The sequence below is a fragment of the Salvelinus fontinalis genome, chromosome 31 (assembly GCF_029448725.1).
Source record: "Salvelinus fontinalis isolate EN_2023a chromosome 31, ASM2944872v1, whole genome shotgun sequence".
Classification (NCBI taxonomy): domain Eukaryota; kingdom Metazoa; phylum Chordata; class Actinopteri; order Salmoniformes; family Salmonidae; genus Salvelinus; species Salvelinus fontinalis.
The window spans coordinates 41028158-41054897 of record NC_074695.1 but is presented as its reverse complement, the minus strand read 5'-3'; the positions used below and the strand labels follow the sequence as shown (position 1 = coordinate 41054897).

General features: G+C 44.0%; 1 protein-coding gene across 2 annotated transcripts in view; it reads right to left on the bottom strand.

Moving 5' to 3' along the window:
• LOC129830253 (voltage-gated potassium channel subunit beta-2-like) overlaps window positions 1–26740 on the bottom strand; it is a 111219-nt gene that overhangs the window by 19410 nt on the left and 65069 nt on the right. For both annotated transcript variants that reach the window (XM_055892675.1, XM_055892676.1), the window contains 5 exons: window positions 12240–12283; window positions 11874–11911; window positions 11178–11257; window positions 10292–10336; window positions 2722–2766 (listed from right to left, as the gene is read on the bottom strand). In XM_055892675.1, the coding sequence (XP_055748650.1) occupies window positions 2722–2766; window positions 10292–10336; window positions 11178–11257; window positions 11874–11911; window positions 12240–12283 (252 nt within the window). The remainder of the gene's footprint in view (window positions 1–2721; window positions 2767–10291; window positions 10337–11177; window positions 11258–11873; window positions 11912–12239; window positions 12284–26740) is intronic.

The window sequence follows — 26740 nt, the reverse complement described above, 5'->3', positions numbered from 1 at the left end:
GCCATGACTGACCCAGTAGACTTGGTCCAGCTCCGCAACGCCATCTCCTCCCAAGGAGCCACCATTGGTAGGCAAGAGGAGTTGCTTCGTGGTCTGATGGAAGGATTCCAGGCCGTGGCCGAACGACACGACCTAGTCTTGGACGCATTGCGGGAGAAATTCTGTGGGTTGCCTACTAGGCAGCCTACCACAACAGTAATCTCCCAGCCCCTCTGTAACTCGGCTGGTAGCAGTGCCGTCACCCCGGTTTCCCGGGAACCCCGCTTACCTCCCCTTGAGCGCTACGATAGATATTCCAGAACCTGCCGGGCCTTTCTCTCCCAGTGCTCCCTCGTTTGAGCTACACCCTTCTTCGTTCCCCTCGGACCACTCGAATGTAGCGTACATTATTACTCTGATGTCCGGGAGGGCACTCGCCTGGGCCACGGCGGTGTGGGAGAAACAATCCGCCATCTGCCTCAGTCTGGAGGTATTCATGGCAGAGGTGAGAAAAGTTTGAGGCTCCGGTGTCCGGGAGAGAGGCTGCCCGGAAGTTACTCCAGCTTCGGCAGGCCACCCTCAGTGTTGCAGACTATGCGATGGAGTTCCGCACGCTAGCAGCGGAGGGTACCTGGAACCCGGAAGCACTGTTCTCCAATAATCCGGGAACTTGTCGGAGGTAAAGGATGAGCTGGCAGCCCGAGAACTACCGACAGATCTCGACTCACTCAACGCTTTAATCATCGGATTGATGGTCGGCTACAGGAACGTAGAGGTCCGATTGCGGAAGAGGTCCGATTGCAGTCCAAATCACTCACACAGGGATCCCGCCTTGCAGCTGATGATCTCCGAAAGTCCCCGGCGTCTACGTCCCCGAGAGAATCTGAGCCTACCCGAGTCCCTCCAAGAGCCTCCGGAGACTGCCGATTCACCTCTTCCTGAGCTGATGCAGCTCGGCAGGGCGAAGCCGTCTCCAGCCGAAAGAGTACGCAGACTTGTGACCTAGAGTTGTCTGTATTGCGATACTGCCAGGCATTTTGTGTCTACCTGTCCCTTCAAGAGACCTAGCTCATCTGTTGGAGTGAGTACACTAGTGGGTCTTAAAGATAATTGTTCTTCTCCCCTTACTCGCCCTCCTCTCCATGCCACCCTGTTGTGGGGCGACCAGTCCAACTCTCTCCAGGTACTCATCGACTCAGGGGCCGATGTGAGTCTCATGACGTTACCCTGGCGTCCAAACTGGGTATCCCCACTCAACCCCTCTCCATTCCCATGGGTGTTAGGGCGCTGGACGGGCGCTCTATATGCCGGGTCACCCACCAGACCACCTCCGTCAACCTACGAGTGTCGGGGAACCACAGTGAGACGATACAATTTCTGCTGGTTCCCATGGTATTGGGATTCTCTTGGCTCCAGGTAACACAATCTCTCCATTGACTGGGCTACTGGTGCCACCGTGGGCTGGAGCCCGTCCTGCCACACTCATTGCCTGAAGTCAGCTCTGCCTGCCCGGGACTTCTTCCTAGGAAATTGCCCCGGGACCTCTCTGCCAGCTCCGCAGAGCACCAGGACCTCCGGGAGGGGTTCAGTAAGACCTGGGCCACTTCGATTCCACAGCACCGACCGGTATCCAAGAAGGTCAAGCCTGAGGCGCTGTCACACCACTATAGTGCCGCGGCTACACCCCCGGAAGCCGAGACCTTTCCCCCCGCTCCAAGATCATTAGCCCCTCTGTTGTTCATCCTCTGTTGCCCCGTACCCTCTGTATTTTTCCTACTTTTCTGTGTCTAGAGTCAAAACCATGTCTGACTGCCACTTGTTTTCTGTTTCTAGGCCCATCCCTCCCCCCGTGTCATCGATGGCCAGCCAGCATACACGGTGAGACGCCTCCTGAGGGTTTGACCACGGGGGCAGGGATTACCGGTACCTGGTTGACTGGGAGGGTTATGGCCCGGAGGAGAGGTGCTGGGTTCCCGCTAAAGACATCCTGGACCCTTCCATTATCGCCGACTTTCACCGCCGGCACCACAGTCAACCAGGTATCCGCTCAGGTGGAACACCAGGTGGCATCCCTAGAGGGAGGGGTGTACTGTCACGCCCTGATCTGTTTCACCTATCCTTGTACTTGTCTCCACCCCCTCCAGGTGTCGCCCATCTTCCCCACTTATCCTCTGGTTATTTATACTTGTGTTTTCTGTCTGTCTGTGCCAGTTCATCTTGTTTGTCCTGTCAGATCTTGTCTTTTCTCAGCCTCTCTTTTTCTTGTCCTCCTGGTGTTTGACCCCTGCCTGTCCTGACCTTGTACCCACCTGCCTGACCACTCTGCCTGTCCCTGACCGTAAGCCTACCCGCCGTCCTGTACCTTTGCTCCTACTCTGGATTATCGACCCCTGGCTGCCTTGACCTGTTGTTTGCCTGCCCCTGCTGTTACAATAAACATTGTTACTTCACATAGTCTGCACCTGGGTCTTACCTTGATACCTGCTACCCATGAGTCATTTATACGTTATATTCTTCAAGAATCAATGGGTACATATCATTAATTTATAAGTCCAAAAATGGATGCAACTACTAATGAATGCCCTTTTATTTGGTCCTCAGTGAAAGGGCATTCTCATAGGAAGGGATCGACCCCGTTTCCTCATAAGAAAACAATTAAGAGTCATACAGCCTCAATACTGCCTCTAACACACGCACACACACACACACACACACAGAAAAAGGCTCCAGTATAATACGTACTTTCCTCCCCAGAATATCTTGGTGGTGATGACCAAAGTGGAGCGCCTGTAAGGAGAGAGAAGTGTATGAGGGACAGGTGCATGGTGAGCATTCTTGAAAATGGGAGATCCAGTGCATTATGTTATAATTCTTCAGAATTATTTAATTATAAGTCTTCTGCACTTAAGTCCCCTTGGCCCCAATGACGATTTGACAGAAAAACAATTAATTCTGAACCTATTTCATCTGGTGTGTTATTTTTTTACTTGAGGTAATTAATTAATAGTAATTGTTGACTGATTATGTAACTGATTATGTAAACAAATAAAAAGCAACAAATAAATAGCACTTTTTATGAAAACCTCGATTCCTGCTGCTGCCTCTGATGATAACCATACAGGAGAAGAGCTGTGGGCTTTAGCAGGGTACTTCTTCAGAAGTGAAGAAGAAGCATGTTTGTTTCCCCTCAGCGCTCCCATCCAATGACATTGACTACCCGGCTAACCCTGCAGGCTAGATAGCTAGCGTTAAGTGCACTTCACCATTCATAAAATAACAAAACACAGGAGTAACAAACAAGTCTGGCCACTAGCAATCTCCTCCATCCTCCCTTAAAAAGAGCGAGTGTAGCTGCTGAGACAGAACATTTTGAAATTCGAGAGAGAGATTTGACAGGTGCGGCGGACTACACTGGTGTTCCTGTATGCTCAAGACAATGTGTTCAGCGGAATTTAAACCAATGTTTCAGTTCGTTGACCCCCCCCCCCATTTTTTTTAATTCACATAAGTATTCAGACGCTTTACTCAGTACTTTGTTGACGCACCTTCAGCAGCGATTACAGCTTTGAGTCTTCTTGGGTATGAAGCTACAAGCTTGGCACACCTGTATTTGGGGAGTTTCTCCTATTCTTCTCTGCAAATCCTCTCAAGCTCTGTCAGGTTGGATGGGGAGCGTTGCTGCGCAGCTATTTGCAGGTCTCTCCAGAGATGTTTGATTGGGTTCAAGTCCGGGCTCTGGCTGGGGCACTCAAGGACATTCAGAACCATGTCCCGAAGCCACTCCTGCGTTGTCTTGGCTGTGTGCTTAGGGTCGTTGTCCTGTTGAAAGGTGAACCCTCGCCCCAGTCTGAGGTCCTGAGCGCTCTGGAGCAGGTTTTCATCAAGGCTCTCTCTGTAATTTGCTCCATTCATCTTTGCCTCGATCCTGACTAGTCTCCCAGTCCCTGCAGCTGAAAAACATCCCCACAGCATGATGCTGCCACCACCAGGTTTCCTCTAGAAGTGACGCTTGGCATTCAGGCCAAAGAGTTCAATCTTGGTTTCATCAGACCAGATAATCTTGTTTCTCATGGTCTGAGAGTCTTTAGTTGCTTTTTGGCATACTCCACGCGGGCTGTCATGTGCATGTTACTGAGGAGTGGCTTCAGTCTGGCCACTCTACCATTAAGGCCTGATTGGGGGAGTGCTGCAGAGATGGTTGTCCTTCTGGAAGGTTCTCCCATCTCCACAGAGGAACTCTAGAACTCTGTCAGACTGACCATAGGGTTATTGGTCACCTCCCTGACCAAGGCCCTTCTCCTCCGATTGCTCAGTTTGGCCGAGCGGACAGCTCTAGGAAGAGTCGTGGTTGTTTCAAACGTCTTCCAATGATGGAGGCCACTGTGTTCTTGGGGACCTTCAACGCCGCAGACATTTTTTGGTACCCTTCCCCAGATCTGTGCCTCGACACATGGCTGCCTCGAAGATCTACGGACAATTCCTTGTCCTCATGGCTTGGTTTTTGCTCTGACATACACTGTCAACTGTGGAACCTTATATAGACAGGTGTGTGCCTTTCCAAATCATGTCCAATGAATTTAAATTACCACAGGTGAACTCCAATCAAGTTGTAGAAACATCTCAAGGATGATCAATGGAAACAGGATGCACCTGAGCTCAATTTCAAGTCTCATAGCAAAGGGTTTGAATACTTATGTAAATAAGGTATCTGTGTTTTATCATTAATACATTTGCAAACATTTCTAAAAACCTATTTTCGCTTTGTCATTATGGGGTATTGTGTGTAGATTGCTGAGGATTTTTTAAATTTAATTCATTTTAGAATATGGCTGTAATGTAACAAAATGTGGAAAAAGTCTTTCAGAAGGCACTGTAAGTGCAGAGATGACATGTATTTTTTCCCCTGCCTGTTTTGAGACAGGTGCATGATAATGGTCCATTCTAAGTCAAAACGAATTTCACACATGTATTATTTAGTATATGTAAAGACAAGATTAAATCAAGAATAGTCTGATGGGTGACAATATTAGCTTATCACTTGTGAATTATATATTATCACTTGTCAATTATGCCCAGCTTAAAGCAAAAAAACAATTATTTTTGTAGGACTTTTTGTAATCATAGTCGCACACCTCACGCACACCTCACACCTATATGTTTTGATAAGGTTTGTATCACAACTAAAGTGGACAAATAATGTCTTCAAATGAAGCACATTAATCTGCTTTACAACGGGTGTAGAGCCTAACTGGCATACATACGCAGTGCGTGAGTTTCAGGTTTAGGAAAGATAATTATCACCATAAAAATGCACCTTTATAATAAAAGCATTACAGGCATAATTGCATTTACGGTCCCTTTTGATAATGGTGTTTTCCGCTAATGGAACATTTGCGCTTATAGCCTACTACCATGTTGTGTGCGCTTATAATGTGAAGAAATAGCCTAATAGTTAATTAACATTTTAAGTTAAACGTTCTGATCTGTTGCATCAGCCTTATTGCTAGTGGTTGTATTTATTTGGGATCTATCACATCCCACAACTGTACCAGACTATGTGTCACGACTTCCGCCGAAGTCGGTCCCTCTCCTTGTTCGGGCGGCGTTCGGCGGTCGACATCACCGGCCTTCTAGCCACCGCCAATCCACTTTTAATTTTCCATTTGTTTTGTCTTTGTCTTACACACCTGGTTTCAATCCTGCAATTACCTGTTCATTATTTAACCCTCTGTTCCCCCATGTTAGTTTGTGAGTAATTGTTTCTATGTAGGAAGGTCTGTTATTGTGGGCTCTGTTTTTGTATTGCATTTATTATATGTTGAGTAAAATACGGTTATTTACTCATATCTGCTGTCCTGCGCCTGACTCCTATACACCAGCTACACACAGACTTTCTTACACTATGTTTGGAATATTTATTTCTCGCACAGAATATAATAGGTCTACTTTTGTACTATGGGGGATAGTAGATTGACATGGGTTAGTGCTTTTGCTGTTTTATTTTATTGCTGACGAAAAGTAAATGTGGACAGTTCTTCCAATATCTTCAATATGCACCTCGGAATTGGATAAGGACGCACGCAGTTGCGTCCTGGATGTGTCTGTCTTCACTTGTAGCTTTTGAGAAAGACCTGATCACATGAAGGAGAGCAGTGTGAGTGAGATGAGAGCTGCTTCAGAGCAGGCAGCACTCAGGGAGAAGCGCTGCAAAAGGCATGTTATTTTTAGGGTGCATTATGGCCACACAAAGTGGATGCCGCCGGGAAATTCAAGGCATTATCAAGTGCTTCTCAAATTGTGAATGAGAGACTGAAGATGTGTGTACAGCCTGCACAAAAAAACTAAGCAGAGCTCATGCCTTTCAAGCAACTTTTTTCAAATAATCATTGGAGTCGCATCATGCAGCCGTCCAATGTATTAAAAATCAAAACATATAGCCCAACATTTGTAGAACAACTAAAGGGACATTAATAAGTGTTAAGTAAGCATATAGGAATACCTATTTGTTTGTTAATCGCTCAACACCGAATGCATGTGCTCATTCCCTCCAATCATTTGGAGAAAATATAATTTATATTTTATTCAGCTTTGTTCAATTGTATTCTTCATACTATAAAGTAATATAAAATAATGCCATGGAATTCTAAGCAAATCTTGTCGGCTAAATTAACTAATGTAGCTCACAGCCATATGGCATAGCCAGATCAGGACCTAACATAAGGACAACTCAGAGTATTCTATTCTGTTCTCCTGAAATAGACTACATTTTCTTCATATCATGTTTCTTTAGACCTGTCTAAAATAAATAATGTATTTATTGTGAAGGTGTAGGCTATATTACATGGCTTAATTAGACTTTTTAAAATGTAAATGTTCCAAAGGTCTACATCCGTGGCTTGTAGGCTACGTGTTTATGTTAATTAACCCAATCAAAGGATCAGAGAAGGAATCTAGTTCTGAAAGCATAAGCTACAGCTAGCTAGCACTGCAGTGCATACAATGTGATGACTAGTTGACTCAAAGAGAGAGAAAGACAATAGTTGAACAGTTTTGAACAAATGAATTTCCTCAAAAATGAAGGAGAAGCAAGAGAGAGAGAGAGCTAGCTATATGTTGTTGTATTTTTTTCACTTTCACTTGCTAAGCTAGCGAATGCAGCTAGCTAGTTTAGCCTACCCAATACCTGGCTCAAACAGAGAGGGATGCTATGTTACCTAGCTGGCTATGGCTATCCAACACAGGAACTTATCCAAGTCAAGGTAAGCTTTTGGTTTTATTGATTTCTTGCCAACAGGGCCCGCCGGTGTAACTGCTAAACTGCTTGCTGACTGTACACTCTACTGCATGATTGTAGCTAGCAGGTTTACTAATGCGTTAGTTCTAGAAGCTACAGTGGCTTGCAAAAGTATTTACCCTATTTTCCTATTTTGTTGCCTTACAACCTGTAATTAAAATTGATTTTTGGGGGGTTTGTATCATTTGATTTACACAACAAGCCTACCACTTTGAAGATGCAAAATATTTTTTATTGTGAAACAAACAAAAAATAAGACAAAAAAACTGAACTTGAGCGTGCATAACTATTCACCCCCCCAAATCAATACTTTGTAGAGCCACCTATTGCAGAAATTACTACTGCAAGTCTCTTGGGGTATGTCTCTACAAGCTTGGCACATCTAGCCATTGGGATTTTTGCCCATTCTTCAAGGCAAAACTGATCCAGCTCCTTCAAGTTGGATGGATTCCGCTGGTGTACAGCAATCTTTAAGTCATACCACATATTCTCAATTGGATTGAGGTCTGGGCGTTGACTAGGCCATTCCAATACATTTAAATGTTTCCCATTAAACCACTCAAGTGTTGCTTTAGCAATATGCTTAGGGTCATTGTTCTGCTGGAAGGTGAACCTCCGTCCCAGTCTCAAATCTCTGGAAGACTGAAACAAGTTTCCCTCAAGAATTTCCCTTTATTTAGCACCATCCATCATTCCTTCAATTCTGACCAGTTTCCAAGTCCCTGCCGATGAAAAACATCCCCACAGCATGATGCTGCCACCACTATGCTTGACTGTGGGGATGGTGTTCTCGGGGTGATGTGAGGTGTTGGGTTTGCGCCAGACATAGCATTTTCCTTGATTCCCAAAAAGCTCAATTTTAATCTCGTCTGACCAGAGTACCTTCTTCCATATGTTTGGTGAGTCTCCCACATGCCTTTTGGTGAACACCAAATGTGTTTGCTTATTTTTTTCTTTAAGCAAGGGCTTTTTTGTCCACTCTTCCGTAAAGCCCAGCTCTGTGGAGTGTACGACTTAAAGTGTTCCTATGGACAGATACTCCAATCTCCGATGTGGAGCTTTGCAGTTCCTTCAGGGTTATCTTTGGTCTCTTTGTTGCCTCTCTGATTAATGCCCTCCCTGCCTGGTCTGTGAATTTTGGTGGGTGGCCCTCTCTTGGCAGGTTTGTTGTGGTGCCATGTTCGTAAAAAAATTTAACATCCTTGGGATGTTCAAAGTTTATTTTTTATTTTTTTATAACCCAACCCTGTACTGTACTTCTCCACAACTTTGTCCCTGACCTGTTTGGAGAGCTCCTTGGTCTTCATAGTGCCGCATGCTTGGTGGTGCCTCTTGCTTAGTGGTGTTGCAGACTCTGGGGCCTTTCAGAACCGGTGTATATATACTGACATTATGTGACAGATCATGTGACACTTAGATTGCACACAGGTGGACTTTATTTAATGAATTATGTGACTTCGTAAGGTAATTGGTTGCACCAGATCTTATTTAGGGGGTTCATAGCAAACGGGGTGAATACATATGCACGCACTACCTTTCTGTTTTTTTTTTTTTTTAACAATTCTTTTTTTTTTTTTAAATTTCCCTTCACCAATTTGGACTATTTTGTGTATGTCCATTACATGAAATCCAAATAAAAATCTATTTAAATTACAGGTTGTAATGAAACAAAATAGGAAAAACGCCAAGGGGGGTGAATACTTGTGCAAAGCACTGTATTTTGTCTCTGATGTTAGCTAATATGGTGACCACGATGTAGGCTGTGAGTAGCGTTTAGCAGTTATGATATGAATGATTGGTTTGAAAACGTTTTTTTGCCTGGTCACAGACAGCTGATGTGTTGTGCACTGAAGTCCACAAGCGAAGGGAAAAGGTAAGAGGAGGAGAGCGCGTAGATGCGAGAAGTATATATACAACGTGTAAAGTGATCATGCTGTTAATATGTGGCTGTTATGAAAGTGAATTGTGTTTGCGTGTGATCAGGGATGTATTCATTCCGCCAATTCTATTGAAAAAGTTTCTTAAACGGAAGCAAACGGAACAAAACGGGGATAAACATACATTCATTTGTCCAATAGGAACTCTCATTTGCAACTGTTGGACTAATGATTAGAACCTAGATCAGCTAGATGCAGGCAAGAGTGTGCAAGGTGGTGTTGAATGTGTCACTGTCTGTCACCTTGATTACTCAAAATTTTGTCTTGAACTGTGTACCTACGTTGTAAACTTTCATTCATAAGCTAGGTTGTAACAACCTCATTTTGAGTAAAGGACATTTTTTAGGATCATGTAGAAGCCTAAACCTATGGATGTTACTGTCACGTTCCTGACCGGTTTTCTGTTATTTTGTATGTGTTTGACGGTCAGGGCGTGAGTTTGTGTGGGTAGTCTATGTTATGTGTTTCTATGTTTGTTAAAGGGTGACCTGATATGGTTCTCAATTAGAGGCAGGTGGTTTTCATTTCCTCTGATTGAGAGCCATATTAAGGTAGGTGTTTTCACATTGATTTTTTGTGGGTGGTTGTCTCCTGTGTCTGTGTTTGTCGCGCCATACGGGACTGTTTCGGTTTGTTTGTCAGTTCGTTCTTTTGTGTAGTCATTTTTCCTGTTCGTGAGTTCTTCGTTTTATGTAAGTTCGCATGTCCAGGTCTGTCTACTCCATTTTGTTATTTTGTTAGTTATTCAAGTTAGTGAATTTATTTAACAAGACAAAAAACGAACTATGTCCTATTCCAACGCTGCATTTTGGTCGAATCCTTGCTCCTCCTCTTCGGATGAAGAGGAGGAGGAAATCCGTTACAGTTACATTGAGCTGGGTGAATGGAATATGAAAGACAGTCATCCAATATGCTGTAATAGAAATAAGGCCGTGCTCATAAAAAATATATTTATATAGTTTAATTTCCAACATAGATGGCATTAGCAATAATTTCACACGCACACACACACACACACACACTGGGGCATGCGTGAAAATGACTCCGGACAACAACAAAAATCCCATAAAACTCTACGCACCTCCAACCTTTCTTCTTGATGATGTTTCCCAATACGACCTCTGCCCTGGAAGAGAACAACAACAAATTCTTACAACCATGGGAAGTTTAATGAATACCACTCTTTGGATGTTATTGACAAATGGTGCATGAGGGAAGTACTGAGCACAATTTGTGAAATAGGAGAGCAGTGGGGACTTCTGGTCTATGAGGTCAAGGCTAATGACGCAGGCGATTTACTGAAACGTGACAGCAGAGAATAATGCTCTGTCTATCGCTTTTTCAGACTTTTTTCATTCTCTCTCGCGCTCTCTCTTTCTCTCTCCAAAAGGACATTCTCAGCATGTGAAAGGGAAGGATAGAGGGAGGATTGGGTCGAGGACGCTGCATCTCTCTGGCTGTTGACAGATGTTACATCTCTGCCCCAAGGACCAATGTGTTCTCCATGAATGGCTCTTATCATTTCCCATCAAGCACATCTTCCTCTATGTGACAGCTCTTATCAAACACAGCTTTGTTAGTGGGTACTGTATGTGGTGTGTGTACTGTATGTGGTGTGTGTGTGTTATTAGCAATAATTTCACACACGCACACACACACACACACACACACACACACACACACACACACACACACACACACACACACACACACACACACACACACACACACACACACACACACACACACGTAATGCAGTTGAAGATGTTCTTATGCAGTTGAGGGGATGGGAGTTCAACCACGCTCTGAAGCTACAGTGACCTCAAAGTGGTTAGCCACTGAGGCCCAGTAAAACAGACGGAGATGGAATGGAAGAACGGATGTGTGTGTGTGGTGTGTGTGTGAGCGCGTGTGTGTGCATGTGTGTCTGCACGTGCGTGCATGTGTGCGTGTGTGTGTGCACTCACTTCCCTGCAGCATAGACCTCTGCTGTGTCAAACAGATTGATCCCATTCTCATAGGCCAGTGTCATTATTTCCTCCGCCATCTACAGAGAGAGAGAGAGAGAGAGAGAATTGACATGGGTGTCTGTGCTGTCTAATAGAAGGTCTGAAGTGAAAAGGCTTTAGTTGATTAGCATAAAGCAATGACACATGGATAACATGCGCTGTGCACACACTCACCACATACGCTGCTGCTACTGTCTATTATCTATCCTTGTTAAGTGCCTCGTCACTTTACCCCTACCTATATGTACAGTACATATCTACCTCAATAACCTCGTACCCCAATAACCTTCACTCGGTACTGGTACTCCCTATATATAGCCATGTTGTTTTTACTAATTATTGTTAGTCGTTATTCACTGTGTATTTATACATTACCTCATGTCACTATTTCTATTTTACATTTTATTTGTATCTTTATCTTTAACTCTGCATTGTTGGAAAATGACCCGTGAGAAAGAATTTTCACTGTTAGTCTACACCTAAAATTTAATTTTAATAAAAATAATAATCAATCAAGCAACTAAACTGGATATTGACAGCTAGATTCATGGTTGAATTAGGATGTCACTCTAATATCGCACATATTGACTCCACTATGTCACATACACTGTGGACATGGAGAATGGATGTTGTGAGTATGGAGTCTCCGCCTACCTCGTCTGTGATCTGTCCTCCGAAGGTAACCCACGTGCCTGTGGAGAGTAGAGAGTGTTAGAACTCTATGGAGTGGTTTCTCGGACCCAGATTAAACCTAGCCCTGAACTTCAAATAATTTCCCATGGAGATTCTCCCTTTCGTTTGCTTTTTACTCCAGGACTAGTTTTAATCAGTGTCCGGGAAACCGCCCCTATGAGTGTGTGTGTGTGTACGCGAGCAGCCATGCATATGCGGAAGTCCATTGTCTGCAGAGAATGTGGTGAACATACATTGTATCTTTTGTAACTCCTGACTGCACAATGCATTTCCTTCCAGGACAATGAACATGACATTGAGTTCAATTGAATGGATCATCACACTCACCTAATCCCAGGCAGGACACCCTCAATCCAGACTTGCCCAGATTTCTGTCAAAAAAAGAGAACATGTTAGGCTGTGAAAAATGACTTCACTGACCTGTGCTGTGACAGAAGGAGAAGAGGAATAGCATGAACTGGAGATTCTCCATCCCAAATACCACCCTATTCCTTATATCGGGAACTCCTTTTGACCAGAGTCCTATGAAATACTATTAGCAATAGGTTACTATATATGGGTTTCTATGGTTGATTCTACGTCATATATCACACAGTATATAAATGGAAACACATTGATTCTCTGAAAAATTCTCAACAGGCCGCTAGGATAGTGTCCCATGTGTTCAGATCAAAGCGAGGATGAACAACTCAGGGTCCAAGAGCAGCTTTCTGCTATCTTCTGGTTGAGATAGAGATCTGACAGTGAAGTCCTATAACTGCAGCTACAGCAGAAGACCCAGTTATTTCACTGCAATTGTGAAAGATACAAATGCCTTGTGGATATGCCACGGGGACAAGATTACACAAAGCATTATGTGTGTGTGTGAGTGATATAAAGATCCTCCATAATCCAGTGCTCAGTGTCACTGAGAGGGCCTTTGCTCCTAACACATCCCTGGATACAGAGGGGGGTGAGGGAGGGGTAGGGGCAGAGACTGGCCTCAGGGAGTCAATTGGAGATGAATATGTGGCTTTTGTTTCCTGATTCTCTGGGTTGCTGAGCTCTTTCTCTAGCGCCCACAACGCCAAGGCCGCAAAGCCATGCTGCTCTACATACACCGTTCCTCCTCTCCATGGTTACCGTGTAGCACATAACGCCCAATGTTGCTATGAAAAGGGCTGGGCAAATTGATTGATTGATGGTTCCGATGGCTCAGTTGGTCGGAGAGTAATGCTCAAAACACCAAAGTTGTGGGTTCAATTGCCGGGCTACATCCCACATAGGCAACTGAATGTACTGCATGTTAACTGTAAGTCACTTTGGATACAAACAAATGCTAAACATGGAGATGGAAAGAGGGCACTCCTATTTTTGTGAACACTCTACCTATCTCTATGCTGCTAAGGACTTAAGGACTGTTCAGCAGCTCTGGTGTTTTCCTATGGTCTTTTCGGCCAACTCAGTAGCCACCTGAGATTGGAAGGTTTGGGGATTCGATCCCTAGTCATATGTAATACCCGATGCCTCTTTACTTGGCCCTCAGCAATAAGCAGATGGATTAGGGGTATGGCCCTGTGTTAGACCAGCTTCCTGATTTGCTCCATTGTTGGTTATCTCGACAAAGTCATGAGTAACACATAAACCCTATAAAGAGGCTTATGGAAAAGTGGTAGTGTGGAATCAGAGTTCATGCAGTCAGTCATAGGGAGACTCAGCTTGCCCTCACTCAAGCCCCATGGTAAGTGAGGCAGCTGTGTTCATTAAGCAATTCACTTCCCCAACACATTTCTTCATTAGCCCAGCATATGACTCAACGCTACTAACTGTGCTCAGGTCGAGTGCCTCGGCTTGTATGCATTGAGCAGCAGACACAGCAAGCTCATACACTGACAGAGACCACACACATACACTATATATACAAAAGTTAAATTAGTGGATTCGGCTATTTCAGCCACACCTGTTGCTGACAGGTGTATAAAATCGAGCACACCACCATGCAATCTCTATAGACAAACATTGTCAGTAGAAAGGCCTTAGCGAAGAGCTTCGTGACTTTCAACTTGGCACCATCATATGATGCCACATTTCCAACAAGTCAGTTCGTCAAATGTCTGCCCTGCTAGAGCTGCCCTGGTCAACCGTATGTGCAGCTATTGTGAAGTGGAAACGTCTAGGAGCAACAACGATGTGGTAGGCCATACAAGCTCACAGAACGGGACTGCCAAGTACTGAAGCGCATAGTGCATAAAAATCATCTGTCCTCGGTTGCAGCACTCCGTACCGAGTTCCAAACTGCCTCTGGAAGCAACGTCAGCACAATAATTGTTTGTCGGGAGCTTCTTGAAATGGTTTTCTATGGCCGAGCAGCCGCACGCAAGCCTAAGATCACCATGCACAATGCCAATCGTTGGCTGGAGTGGTGTAAAGCTCGCCGCCCTTGGACTCTGGAGCAGTGGAAATGCATTCTCTGGAGTGATGAATCACGCTTCACCATCTGGCAGTCAGACGGACTAATCTGGGTTTGGTGGATGCATGGAGAACGTTTCCTGCTCGAATGCATAGTGCCAACTGTAAAGTTTGGTGGAAGATGAAAAATGGTCTGGGGCTGTTCTTCATGGTTCGGGCTGGGCCCCTTAGTTCCAGTGAAGGGAAACCTTAACGCTACAGCATGCAATGAAATTCTAGGCGATTCATTGCTTCCAACTTTGTGGCAACAGTTTGGGGTTTCAGCATGATAATTCCCTCATGCACAAAGCGAGGTCCATACAGAAATGGTTTGTCGAGATCGGTGTGTGGAAGAACTTGACTGGCCTGCACAAAGCCCTGACCTCAACTACAACGAACACCTTTGGGATAAATTGGAATGTCGATTGCAAGCCATCCCTAATCGCAAAACATCAGTGCCCGACCTCACTAATGCTCGTGGCTGAATGGAAGCAGGTTACCGCAACAATGTTCCAACATCTAGTGGAAAGTCTTCCCAGAAGAGGGGAGGCTGTTATAGCAGCAAAGGTGGTACCAACAACATATTAATGCCCATGCTTTTGGAATGAGATGTTTGACAAGCAGGTGTCCACATACTTTTGGTCATGTAGTATATAAACATACACAGATGCATACACAGATGCATACACATACACACCACAAAAAAAAGCTTTGTACTCAGACATCACATACTGTGAGTCACACATGCACGCACACACACATCGTAAAACATCTCATACCATGACATAGAGCAGTGTTGACTCTTAGTTAGCAAGCTGGTGTAAACTAACAGATCTGAATTAGGAAGTGACCCTGTGTTTCTTGAATATATAGAGTAATTGGGTTGAGTGTGTGGTTATGCAAGATTATTCAAGTGCCTTCGTAATGTATAGGGGAGGAGGTGGAGAGATGTGTAATGAGATATGAGAGGGTCATTATTATGAGAAATAAGATACAAGAAAGTGTAAGGTATAAACAGTAGATATTCAAGAAGGTAATGCTATGAGAGCGAAAAAAGCTTATCTGGGTATGATAAGACAAAAAGTGGATGTTAGTTTTGCGAGAGCTACCGCAGAGGGGAAGCTTTATTTCACTGTTATTTATAAAGGTACAGTACCAGTCAAAAGTTTGGACACACCTACTTATTGCAGGGTTTTTCTTTATTTTTTCTATTTTCTACATTGTAGAATAATAGTGAAGACATCAAAACTATGAAATAACACATGGAATCATGTAGTAACCAAAATTATGTTAAACAATTCAAAATATATTTTATATTTGAGATTCCTCAAAGTAGCCACCCTTTGCCTTGTTGACAGCTTTGCACACTCTTGGCATTCTCTCAACCAGCTTCCTGAGGTAGTCACCTGGAATGCATTTCAATTAACAGGTGTGCCATGTTAAAAGTTAATTTGTGGAATTTATTTTCTTCTTAATGCGTTTGAGCCAATCAGTTGTGTTGTGACAAGGTAGGGGTGGTATACCGAAGATAGCCCTATTTGGTAAAAGACCAAGTCCATATTATGGCAAGAACAGCTCAAATAAGCAAAGAGAAACGACAGTCCATCACTACTTTAAGACATGAAGGTCAGTCAATGCGGAAAATGTCAAGAACTTTGAATGTTTTTTCAAATGAACTTACAAAAACCATCAGGCGCTACGATGAAACTGGTTCTCATGAGGACCGCCACAGGAAAGGAAGACCCAGAGTTACCTCTCCTTCAGAGGATAAGTTCATTAGAGTTACCAGCCTCAGAAATTGCAGCCCGAATAAATGTCTTTATGAGACGCACAGCAAGTGAACAGATCATCTCCGCATGTGTGGTTCCCACCATGATGCATGGACGAGGAGGTGTGATTGTGTGGGGCTGCTTTGCTGGTGACACTGTCTGTGATTTATTTAGAATTCAAGGCACACTTAACCAGCATGGTTACCCCAGCATTCTTTAGCGATACTCCATCCTATCTGGTTTGCGCTTAGTGGGACTATCATTTGTTTTTCAACAGGACAATGACCCAACACACCTGCAGACTGTGTATGTGATGGAGTGCCCATCAGATGACCTGGCCTCCACAATCACCGGGCCTGAACCCAATTGAGATGGTTTGGTATGAGTTGGACGACATAGTGAAGGAAAAGCAGCCAACAAGTACTCACCATATGTGGGAACTCCTTCAAGACTGTTGGAAAAGCATTCCAGGTGAAGCTGTTTGAGAGAATGCCAAGAGTGTGCAAAGCTGTCATCAAGGCAAAGGTTGGCTACTTTGAAAAATCTAAAATATATATTTATTTTTTATATTTGTTAAACACTTTTTTGGTTAATACATGATTCCATATGTATTATTTCATAATGTTGATGTCTTCACTATTATTGTACAATGTAGAAAATAGTTTTTTTTTTTTTTTTTTTTACTTGAATGAGTGGGTGTGTTAAAACCTTTGCCTGGTACTGTAAGTCAATTAAGAACAAATTCTTATTTACAATGATGACCTGAAGCAAAGGAACTCCCATTAGTAGGCACAGCAAGTACCAACGGAATTCCACCCCGAATATCAAAGCCTGGCTCCAATCTCAGACCCTCCCCCGCCAATATTTTCCATTTCCTCATTCCTTTTAGCATGGCTACGTCCTTATATGGGCAGTTTGATAGAGTTCACATCCACCTACAAGTACTGAATATGGACAGAAATAATGAATGAGCTCCAATGACGAAAAGTTAGACAGCTTGACCTTTAAAGGTCCATGACATAATATTTCCACATTCTTACATATGTGTAGTGGTAAAGGGATGACATGAAGAAAAGAAAAAAAACATCTGACGCTACGGTATACATTTGCTTGTTTACTGGGGAGTGGCAGGTTGGGCCACCTCCAGTGTATACAAACAAACAGTAGTTCTTTCTCTCTCTCTCTCACCCCATGCTTATCTCTTACTGCCGGCAGTGTTACCAAGCTGTTGCCTTGGCCCCAGTATCAGTTAAAAGATAGCTGGATAGTACAGAGCATTTAGCGTTTATCACAGGAGGTTGGTGGCACCTTAATTGGGGAGGACGGGAGCGGAATAAGTAGAATGGTATCAAATAAATCAAACACATGGTTTGATGCCATTACATTTGCTCCGTTCCAGCTATTATTATGAGCCGTCCTCCCGTAAGCAGCCTCCACTGGTGTTTACGTAATCACCTCTTAAAGCTAGAATCATTCATTGAAACAATAACAAAGCGGATCTGTCACGCCCTGTTATGTTTCACCTGTCCTTGTGCTTGTCCCCACACCCTTCAGGTGTCGCCCATCTTCCCCAATTGTCTCCTGTGTATTTATACCTGTGTTCTCTGTTTGTATGTTGCAAGTTCGTCTTGTTTGTTCAAGCCTACCAGCGTTTTGTCTCAGCTCCTGCCTTTTCCAGTTTCTCTTTTCTCTCCCTCCTGGTTTTGACCTTTGCCTGTCCTGACTCCGAGCCTGCCTGCCTGACCACTCTGCCTGTCCCTGACCCCGAGCCCGCCTGCCTGACTACTCTGCCTGTCCCTGACCCCGAGCCTGCCTGCCGTCCTGTACCTTTGCTCCACCCCTGGATTACCGACCCCTGCTGGCCTTGACCTGTCGTTTGCATGCCCCTGGTTTTACAATAAACATTGTTACTTCACACAGTCTGTACATGGATCTTACCTTGATCCCTGAAAGGATTACACTGCCTATGTTTCTGCAAAAATGGTTGGGAGGGATGAGCCTGGAGAAATGTAACCACTGTCAAATTCATAGACAGAGTTATGGATGCAAGAACTGACCATACATGATGTCAAATTATAGTTTTAACCATGTTTTGATGCTATACAGTGTTATATGCATTATATTCATATACATTATTTACAACCATTAGAGTAAAACAAGCTTATATTTTGGGTTCTGATGGGGTACAACAGAACTAAGCTCAAGAGGTTGTAAATTGTATTCTTCAAGAATCAATGGGTAAATTATTAATTTATAAGTCCACAAATGGATGTAGCAACTAAGGATTCTAGCTTTAAAGCAGCACTTTCAATCTCTTTTTCTGCCCAAAGTGAGCAAATAATGGAGAATAAAGTCCTCCACCTCAATGGTGGACAGTCTAAATGAAACTAATTTCTTCAGTCTGTCTCACTCTCTTTTCTTGCTCTTATCTCTTCACTTTCCCTCTCATCGTCACCCGCTCACCATGACTATCTCTGGCTGTCAACCTCTCCAAAGCTCTGTCGCTCCCCTCGCTCTACCTCTCCCATCATTCTCTTTACCACACGTTTTCTGCCATTGTTTCTCACTCTCGCCCTCTTTACCTCTCTCTCTCAACTGCTGTCCACTCCTCGACGATGTCACCAAACTGGTGTTGAGCAGCGGGCAGAGAGATGGATAATACACATGAAATGAAATCAAAGGCACATCATGAAATCAAAGGCACATGACTTTAGTGTCTGTGTGGAGCCCAATGTAGCTCTGTAGAAAGTACCTAATGGATCTGAGGAAGCGCTTACACAAGGTTATGGGGACGTTATGTGTGTGTGTGTGTGTGTGTGTGTGTGTGTGTGTGTGTGTGTGTGTGTGTGTGTGTGTGTGTGTGTGTGTGTGTGTGTGTGTGTGTGTGTGTGTGTGTGTGTGTGTGTGTGTGTGTGTGTGTGTGATGGGATTTTTCTGCATAGAAAATGCTTGGGCTGTATTTTAACAAACCTAACGCAATGGTAAATCTTAGTGCTGGTGGTAGCACAAAAGGTCCTGAGGTGTGTCAGAAATGTTCACCGCGGGAAGTAGGGGCGCAATAGCTGACGGTGTTGAGAAAGGGCTGGGTTTTGGTCAATAAATAAATTCTATGTGTGACGAGGGCTTGGCCACTGGCCAATCAACGCGTTTCATGGCTTAATACTGCATGCCATTGGCTCACGTTCTGTGGGTTATTGACAGTCTTTGTGTTGTCATCAACTCCAATTCGGCTGGGGGCACGGAATATTCTCGCCATACTCCATTGTGGATTGATTTGATACTACAGTGTATTAAATAGCATAGGCTACAGTAACGATTTATAGAAACAGTAAAAAAACACAAACGTGTTTGCTCAGTAGGTTTGGAGTGATGGCAGTCAACATTGTTGGGTAACACTTTCTAATAACGCATTTATAATGGATAGGTCAAATAGTTTATTCATCATTTATTAATCATTAGTTCATGTTAGTAATGTAATTATTCACGCATTTATAAACAACTTTTAAAGTATTTAATATTGATTCATAAGAAATTAGGTCCTTATAATCCATTTACTAATCATTAGTTAGGTCTTTTTGCGTGGCCTCACGCAAAGTGGTTAACCTGTCTAGGAACCCTGTTCCGCTAGCGGAACCCCTTGCCAACAGCCAATGAAATTGCAGGATGCCAAATTCAATCAACAGAAATCTCATAATTCAATTTTCTCAAACATACAAGTATTGAACACCATTTTAAAGATAGAATTCTCGTTAATCCAACCACAGTGTCCGATTTCAAAAAAGCTTTTCAGCGAAAGCAGAACATATCATTATGTTAGGTCAGCAACTAGTCACAGAAAGCATACAGCGATTTTCCAACCAAAGAGAGGAGTCACAAAATGAATCACTAACCTTTGATATTTTTCATCAGATGACACTCCCGGGACAACATGTTACACAATACATGTATGTTTTGTTCGATCAAGTTCATATTTATATTCAAAAACCTCAGTTTACATTTGGCTTTGCCTCCAAAACATCCCGTGAATTTGCACAGAGCCACATCAAATCACAGAAATACTCATAATAAACATTAATAAAAGATACTACATAATAACCATTAATAAAAGTGTTATTCACAGATTTAAAGATATACTTCTCCTTAATGCAACCGCTGTGTCAGATCTTTAAAAAACTTTACGGAAAAAGTAAACCATGCAATGATCTGAGTACGGTGCTCAGAGACCAACACAACCCAAGAAGATATCCGCCATGTTGGAGTCAACATAAGTCAGAAATAGCATTATAAATATTCACTTACCTTTGATGATCTTCATCAGAATGCACTCCCAGGAATCCCAGTTCCACAATAAATGTTTGATTTGTTCGATAAAGTCCATAATTTATGTCCAAATTCCTCCTTGTTGTTCGCACGTTCAGTACACAATCTAAACTCACTTGGCTGTGTGCTTAGGGTCGTTGTCCTGTTGGAAGGTGAACTTTCGCCCCAGTCTGAGGTTATGAGTGCTCTGGAGCAGGTTTTCATCAAGGATCTCTCTGTACTTTGCTCCGTTCATCTTTGCCTCGATCCTGACTAGTCTCCCAGTCCCTTCGTTGAAAAACACCCCCACAGCATGATGCTGCCACCACTATGCTTCACCGTAGGGATGGTGCCAGGTTTCCTCCAGATGTGACGCTTGGCATTCAGGCCAAAGAGTTCAATCTTGGTTTCATCAGAAGAGAGAATCTTGTTTCTCATGGTCGTAGAGTCTTTAGGTGCCTTTTGGCAAACTCCAAGCGGGCTGTCATGTGCTTTTTACTGAGGAGTGGCTTCCGTCTGGCCACTCCACCATAAAGGTCTGATTGGTGGAGTGCTGCAGAGATGGTTGTCCTTTTGGAAGGTTCTCCCAACTCCACAGAGGAACTCTAGAGCTCTTTCAGACTGACCATCAGGTTCACCTCCCTGACCAAGGCCCTTCTCCCCCGATTGCTCAGTTGGCTGAACGGCCAGCTCTAGGAAGAGTCTTGTTGGTTCCAAACTTCTTCCATTTAAGAATGATGGAGGCCACTGTGTTCTTGGGGACCTACAATGCTGCAGAAAATGTTTTGAGCCTCTCTCGGAGCTCTACGGACAATTCCTTCAACCTCATGGCTTGATTGTTGTTCTGACATGCAGTGTCAACTGTGGGACCTTATATAGACAGGTGTGTGCCTTTACAAATCATTTCCAATCAATTGAATTTACCACAGGTGGACTCCAATCAAGTTGTAGAAACAGCTCAAGGATGATCAATGGAAACAGGATGCACCTTAGCTCAATTTTGAGTCTCATAGCAAAGGGTCTGAATACTTATGTAAGAAATAAGATTTCTAAAATCTAAAATCCCGCTTTGTCATTATGGGTTATTGTGTGTAGATTGGTGAGTTATTAGTTTTATTTAATCCATTTTAGAATAAGGTTGTAACGTAACAAAATGTCAAAAAAGTCAAGGGGTCTGAATACTTTCCGAATGCAATGTCCAAGAAGGCGTAGCAGTCGGACGTGTGTTTGTATTGTCTTGTCCCGTCTTGTCCCGCGTAAATAGTCCTCGTATTTTTTGTATACATTTCGTATATATTTTAATTTCACTTTCCATCTTGGAACTGAATATACATTCCCGCAACCCGCCTCACCCAATGTGGTACGGATCTGCTATTTTTTATACTTTAGAACCGTAACCCCAATCAGAAGCTAGCCAGATAACTAGCTACTAGCTAGTAGTCAGTTAGCCACTGCTGCGGTCTTCGCCCTTAACTCGGACACCAGCCAGCTTCAGCTCGGGCAAATACCTGCCAGTCTGCAGGCGCGATATCAACCCAGAGAATATAGGACTGCTTTTTCTCTACCACATCACCGGATTCCTGACGCAAGCTCTGGACAATTACACCGGATCATCGTCGCTAGCTAGCTGCAACCAGGTGGCTACTACTGGCTAATACCTCTGTCCCGAAACAAGCACCAGTTAGCCTTGAGCTAGCCTCGAGCTAGGCCCATCTGCCGGCTAGCCGAAGAGGCCTACCAGCGAATTATTGGGCTACAATACCTCTTTTGCCAATTGGACTGGACCCTTTATTGCCGACACGGAGCCCCGCCGATCCATCACGACTGGTCTGCCGACGTAATTGTCCGAGGTGGTTTCAACAGGCTTTTCCATTGCGACGTTTCTGAATACCCATCTGCTAATTATTAGCTGTCTTATCGGCTGCTATCTAAATAAATATACCGGACAATTTTTTAATTTCTTTTTTTTTTTTTTTTTTTTTTTTCCCTGGGTCACTATATCTATTTTGCCAATTGGATCGATCCCCTCTACCACACGGAACCCCACTAATCTACCGACGGAAACGAACGAGGTGACAAAAAAAAATACAAAAATAAAATAAAATAAAAACAGACCTCCATCCTATGTTATCTTGCTACCGATAGCCAGCTACCCGGCCAGCTGTCTGGATCGCCGTGCCCCCAACCAACCTCTACTCACTGGACCCTTATGATCACTCGATTAAGAATGCCTCTCCTTAATGTAAATATGCCTTGTCCATTGCTGTTCTGGTTAGTGTTTATTGGCTTATTTCACTGTAGAGCCTCTAGCCCTGCTCACTATATATCCAACCTCTCAGTTCCACCACCCACATATGCGATGACATCACCTGGTTTCAATTATGTTTCTAGAGACTATATCTCTCTCATCATCACCCATTACCTAGGTTTACCTCCACTGTATTCACATCCTACCATACGTTTGTCTGTACATTATTCCTTGAAGCTATTTTATCGCCCCCAGAAACTTCCTTTTACTCTCTGTTCTAGACGTTCCAAACGACCAATTCTCATAGCTTTTAGCCGTACCCTTATCCTACTCCTCCTCTGTTCCTCTGGTGATGTAGAGGTGAATCCAGGCCCTGCAGTACCTAGCTCCACTCCTATTCCCCAGGCCCTCTTTTGATGACTTCTGTAACCGTAATAGCCTTGGTTTCATGCATGTTAACATTAGAAGCCTCCTCCCTAAGTTTGTTTTGTTCACTGCTTTAGCACACTCTGCCAACCCAGATGTTTTAGCCGTGTCTGAATCCTGGCTTAGGAAGACCACCAAAAATTCTGACATCTTCATCCCTAACTACAAGATTTTCAGACAAGATAGAACGGCCAAAGTGTTGCAATCTACTGCAAGGATTGCCTGCAGAGTTCTGTTTTACTATCCAGGTCTGTTCCGAAACAATTTGAACTCCTACTTTTAAAAATCCACCTCTCTAAAAACAAGTCTCTCACTGTTGCCGCCTGCTATAGACCACCCTCTGCCCCCAGCTGTGCTCTGGACACCATATGTGAACTGATTGCCCCCCCATCTATCTTCAGAGCTTGTGCTGCTAGGCGACCTAAATTGGAACATGCTTAACACCCCAGCCATCCTACAATCTAAGCTTGATGCCCTCAATCTCACACAAATTATCAATGAACCTACCAGGTATCACCCCAATTCCGTAAACACGGGTACCCTCATAGACATCATCCTAACCAACTTGCCCTCCAAATACACCTCTGCTGTTTTCAACCAAGATCTCAGCGATCACTGCCTCATTGCCTGTATCCGTAATGGGTCAGCGATCAAACGACCTCCACTCATCACTGTCAAACGCTCCCTGAAACACTTCAGCGAGCAGGCCTTTCTAATCGACCTGGCCGAGGTATCCTGGAAGGATATTGATCTCATCCCGTCAGTAGAGGATGCCTGGATATTTTTTAAAAATGCCTTCCTCACCATCTTGAATAAGCATGCCCCATTCAAGAAATTTAGAACCAGGAACAGATATAGCCCTTGGTTCTTTCCTGACCTGACTGCCCTTAACCAACAGAAAAACATCCTATGGCGTTCTGCATTAGCATCGAACAGCCCCCGTGATATGCAACTTTTCAGGGAAGCTAGAAACCAGTATACACAGGCAGTTAGAAAAGCCAAGGCTAGCTTTTTCAAGCAGAAATTTGCTTCCTGCAACACAAACTCAAAAAAGTTCTGGGACACTGTAAAGTCCATGGAGAATAAGAACACCTCCTCCCAGCTTCCAACTGCACTGAAGATAGGAAATACTGTCACCACCGACAAATCCATTATAATTGAGAATTTCAATAAGCATTTTTCTACGGCTGGCCATGCTTTCCACCTGGCTACCCCTACCCCGGTCAACAGCACTGCCCTCCCCTCTGCTACTCGCCCAAGCCTTCCCCATTTCTCTTTCTCCCAAATACAGTCAGCTGATGTTCTGAAAGAGCTGCAAAATCTGGACCCTTACAAATCAGCCGGGCTAGATAATCTGGACCCTTTCTTTCTAAAACTATCTGCTGAAATTGTTGCCACCCCTATTACCAGCCTTTTCAACCTCTCTTTCGTATCGTCTGAGATTCCCAAAGATTGGAAAGCTGCCGCGGTCATCCCCCTCTTCAAAGTGGGTGACACTCTAGACCCAAACTGCCACAGACCTATATCTATCCTACCCTGTCTTTCTAAGGTTTTCGAAGCCAAGTTCACAAACAGAATACCGACCATTTCGAATCCCACCGTGCCTTTTCCGCTGTGCAATCTGGTTTCAGAGCTGGTCTTGTGTGCACCTCAGCCACGCTCAAGGTCCTAAACAACATCATAATCGCCATCGATAAGAGACATTACTGTGCAGCCGTATTGATCGACCTGGCCAAGGCTTTCGACTCTGTCAATCACCACATTCTTATTGGCAGACTCGACAGCCTTGGTTTCTCAAATGACTGCCTCGCCTGGTTTACCAACTACTTCTCTGATAGAGCAGTGTGTCAAATCGGAGGGCCTGTTGTCTGGACCTCTGGCGTTCTCTATGGGTATGCCACAGGGTTCAATGCTCGGGCCGACTCTCTTCTCTGTATACATCAATGATGTTGCTCTTGCTGCTGGTGATTCTCTGATCCACCTCTACGCAGACGACACCATTCTGTATACTTCTGGCCGCTCTTTGGACACTGTGTTAACTAACCTCCAGACGAGCTTCAATGCCATACAACTCTCCTTCCATGGCCTCCAACTGCTCTTAAATGCAAGTAAAACTAAATGCATGCTATTCAATCGATCACTGCCCGCACTTGCTCGCCCGTCCAGCATCACTACTCTGGATGGCTCTGACTTAGAATACGTGGACAACTACAAATACTTAGGTGGCTGGTTAGACTGTAAACTCTCCTTCCAGACTCACATTAAGCATCTCCAATCCAAAATTAAATCTAGAATCATGCTGACACTCATGCTGCCAAACATACCATCGTAAAACTGATCATCCTACCGATCCTCGACTTTGGTGATGTCATCTATAAAATAGCCTCCAACACTACTCAACAAACTGGATGCAGTCTATCACAGTGCCAACCGTTTTGTCACCAAAGCCCCATACACTACCCACCATTGCGACCTGTACGCTCTCGTTGGTTGGCCCTCGCTTCATACTCGTCGCCAAAACCACTGGCTACAGGTTATCTACAAGTCTCTGCTCGGTAAAGCCCCGCCTTATCTCAGCTCACTGGTCACCATAGCAGCACCCACTCGTAGCACGCGCTCCAGCAGGTATATCTCACTGGTCACCCCAAAAGCCAATTCCTCCTTTGGTCGTCTTTCCTTCCAGTTCTCTGCTGCCAATGACTGGAACGAACTACAAAAATCTCTGAAGCGGGAGACTCATATCTCCCTCACTAGCTTTAAGCACCAGCTGTCAGAGCAACTCACAGATAACTGCACCTGTACATAGCCCATCTGTAACCAGCCCATCTATCTACCTACCTCATCCCCATACTGTATTTATTTATTTATCTTGGTCCTTTGCACCCCAGTATCTCTACTTTCACATTCATCTTCTGCACATCTACCATTCCAGTGTTTAATTGCTATATTGTATTTACTTTGCCACCATGGCCATCGCAGTTGCAAATGAGAACTTGTTCTCAACTAGCCTACCTGGTTAAATAAAGGTGAAATAAATAAATAAATATAAAATGCTCGGGGTCATTGTCCATTTTGAAGACCCATTTGCGACCAAGATTTAACTTCCTGACTGATGTCTTGAGATGTTGCTTCAATATATCCACATAATTTTCCTCCCTCATGATGCCATCTATTTTGTGAAGTGATTAGCACCCCCACAACATGATGCTGCTACCCCCATGCTTCACGGTTGGGATGGTGTTCTTCAGCTTGTAAGCATCCCCCATTTTTCCTCCAAACATAACAATGGTGATTACGGCCAAACAGTTATATTTTTGTTTCATCAGACCAGAGGACATTTCTCCAAAAAGTACGATCTTTGTCCCCATGTGCAAACCATAGTCTGGCTTTTTAATGGCGGTTTTGGAGCAGTGGCTTCTTCCTTGCTGAGCGGCCTTTCAGGTTATGTCGATATAGGACTCGTCTTTCTGTGGATATAGATACATTTGTGCCTGTTTCCGCCAGCATCTTCACAAGGTCCTTTGCTGTTGTTCTAGGATTGATTTGCACTTTTCGCACCAAAGTACATTCATCTCTAGGAGACACAACGCGTCTCCTTCCTGAGCGGTATGATGGCTGCGTGGTCCCATGGTGTTTATACTTGCATACTATTGTTTGTA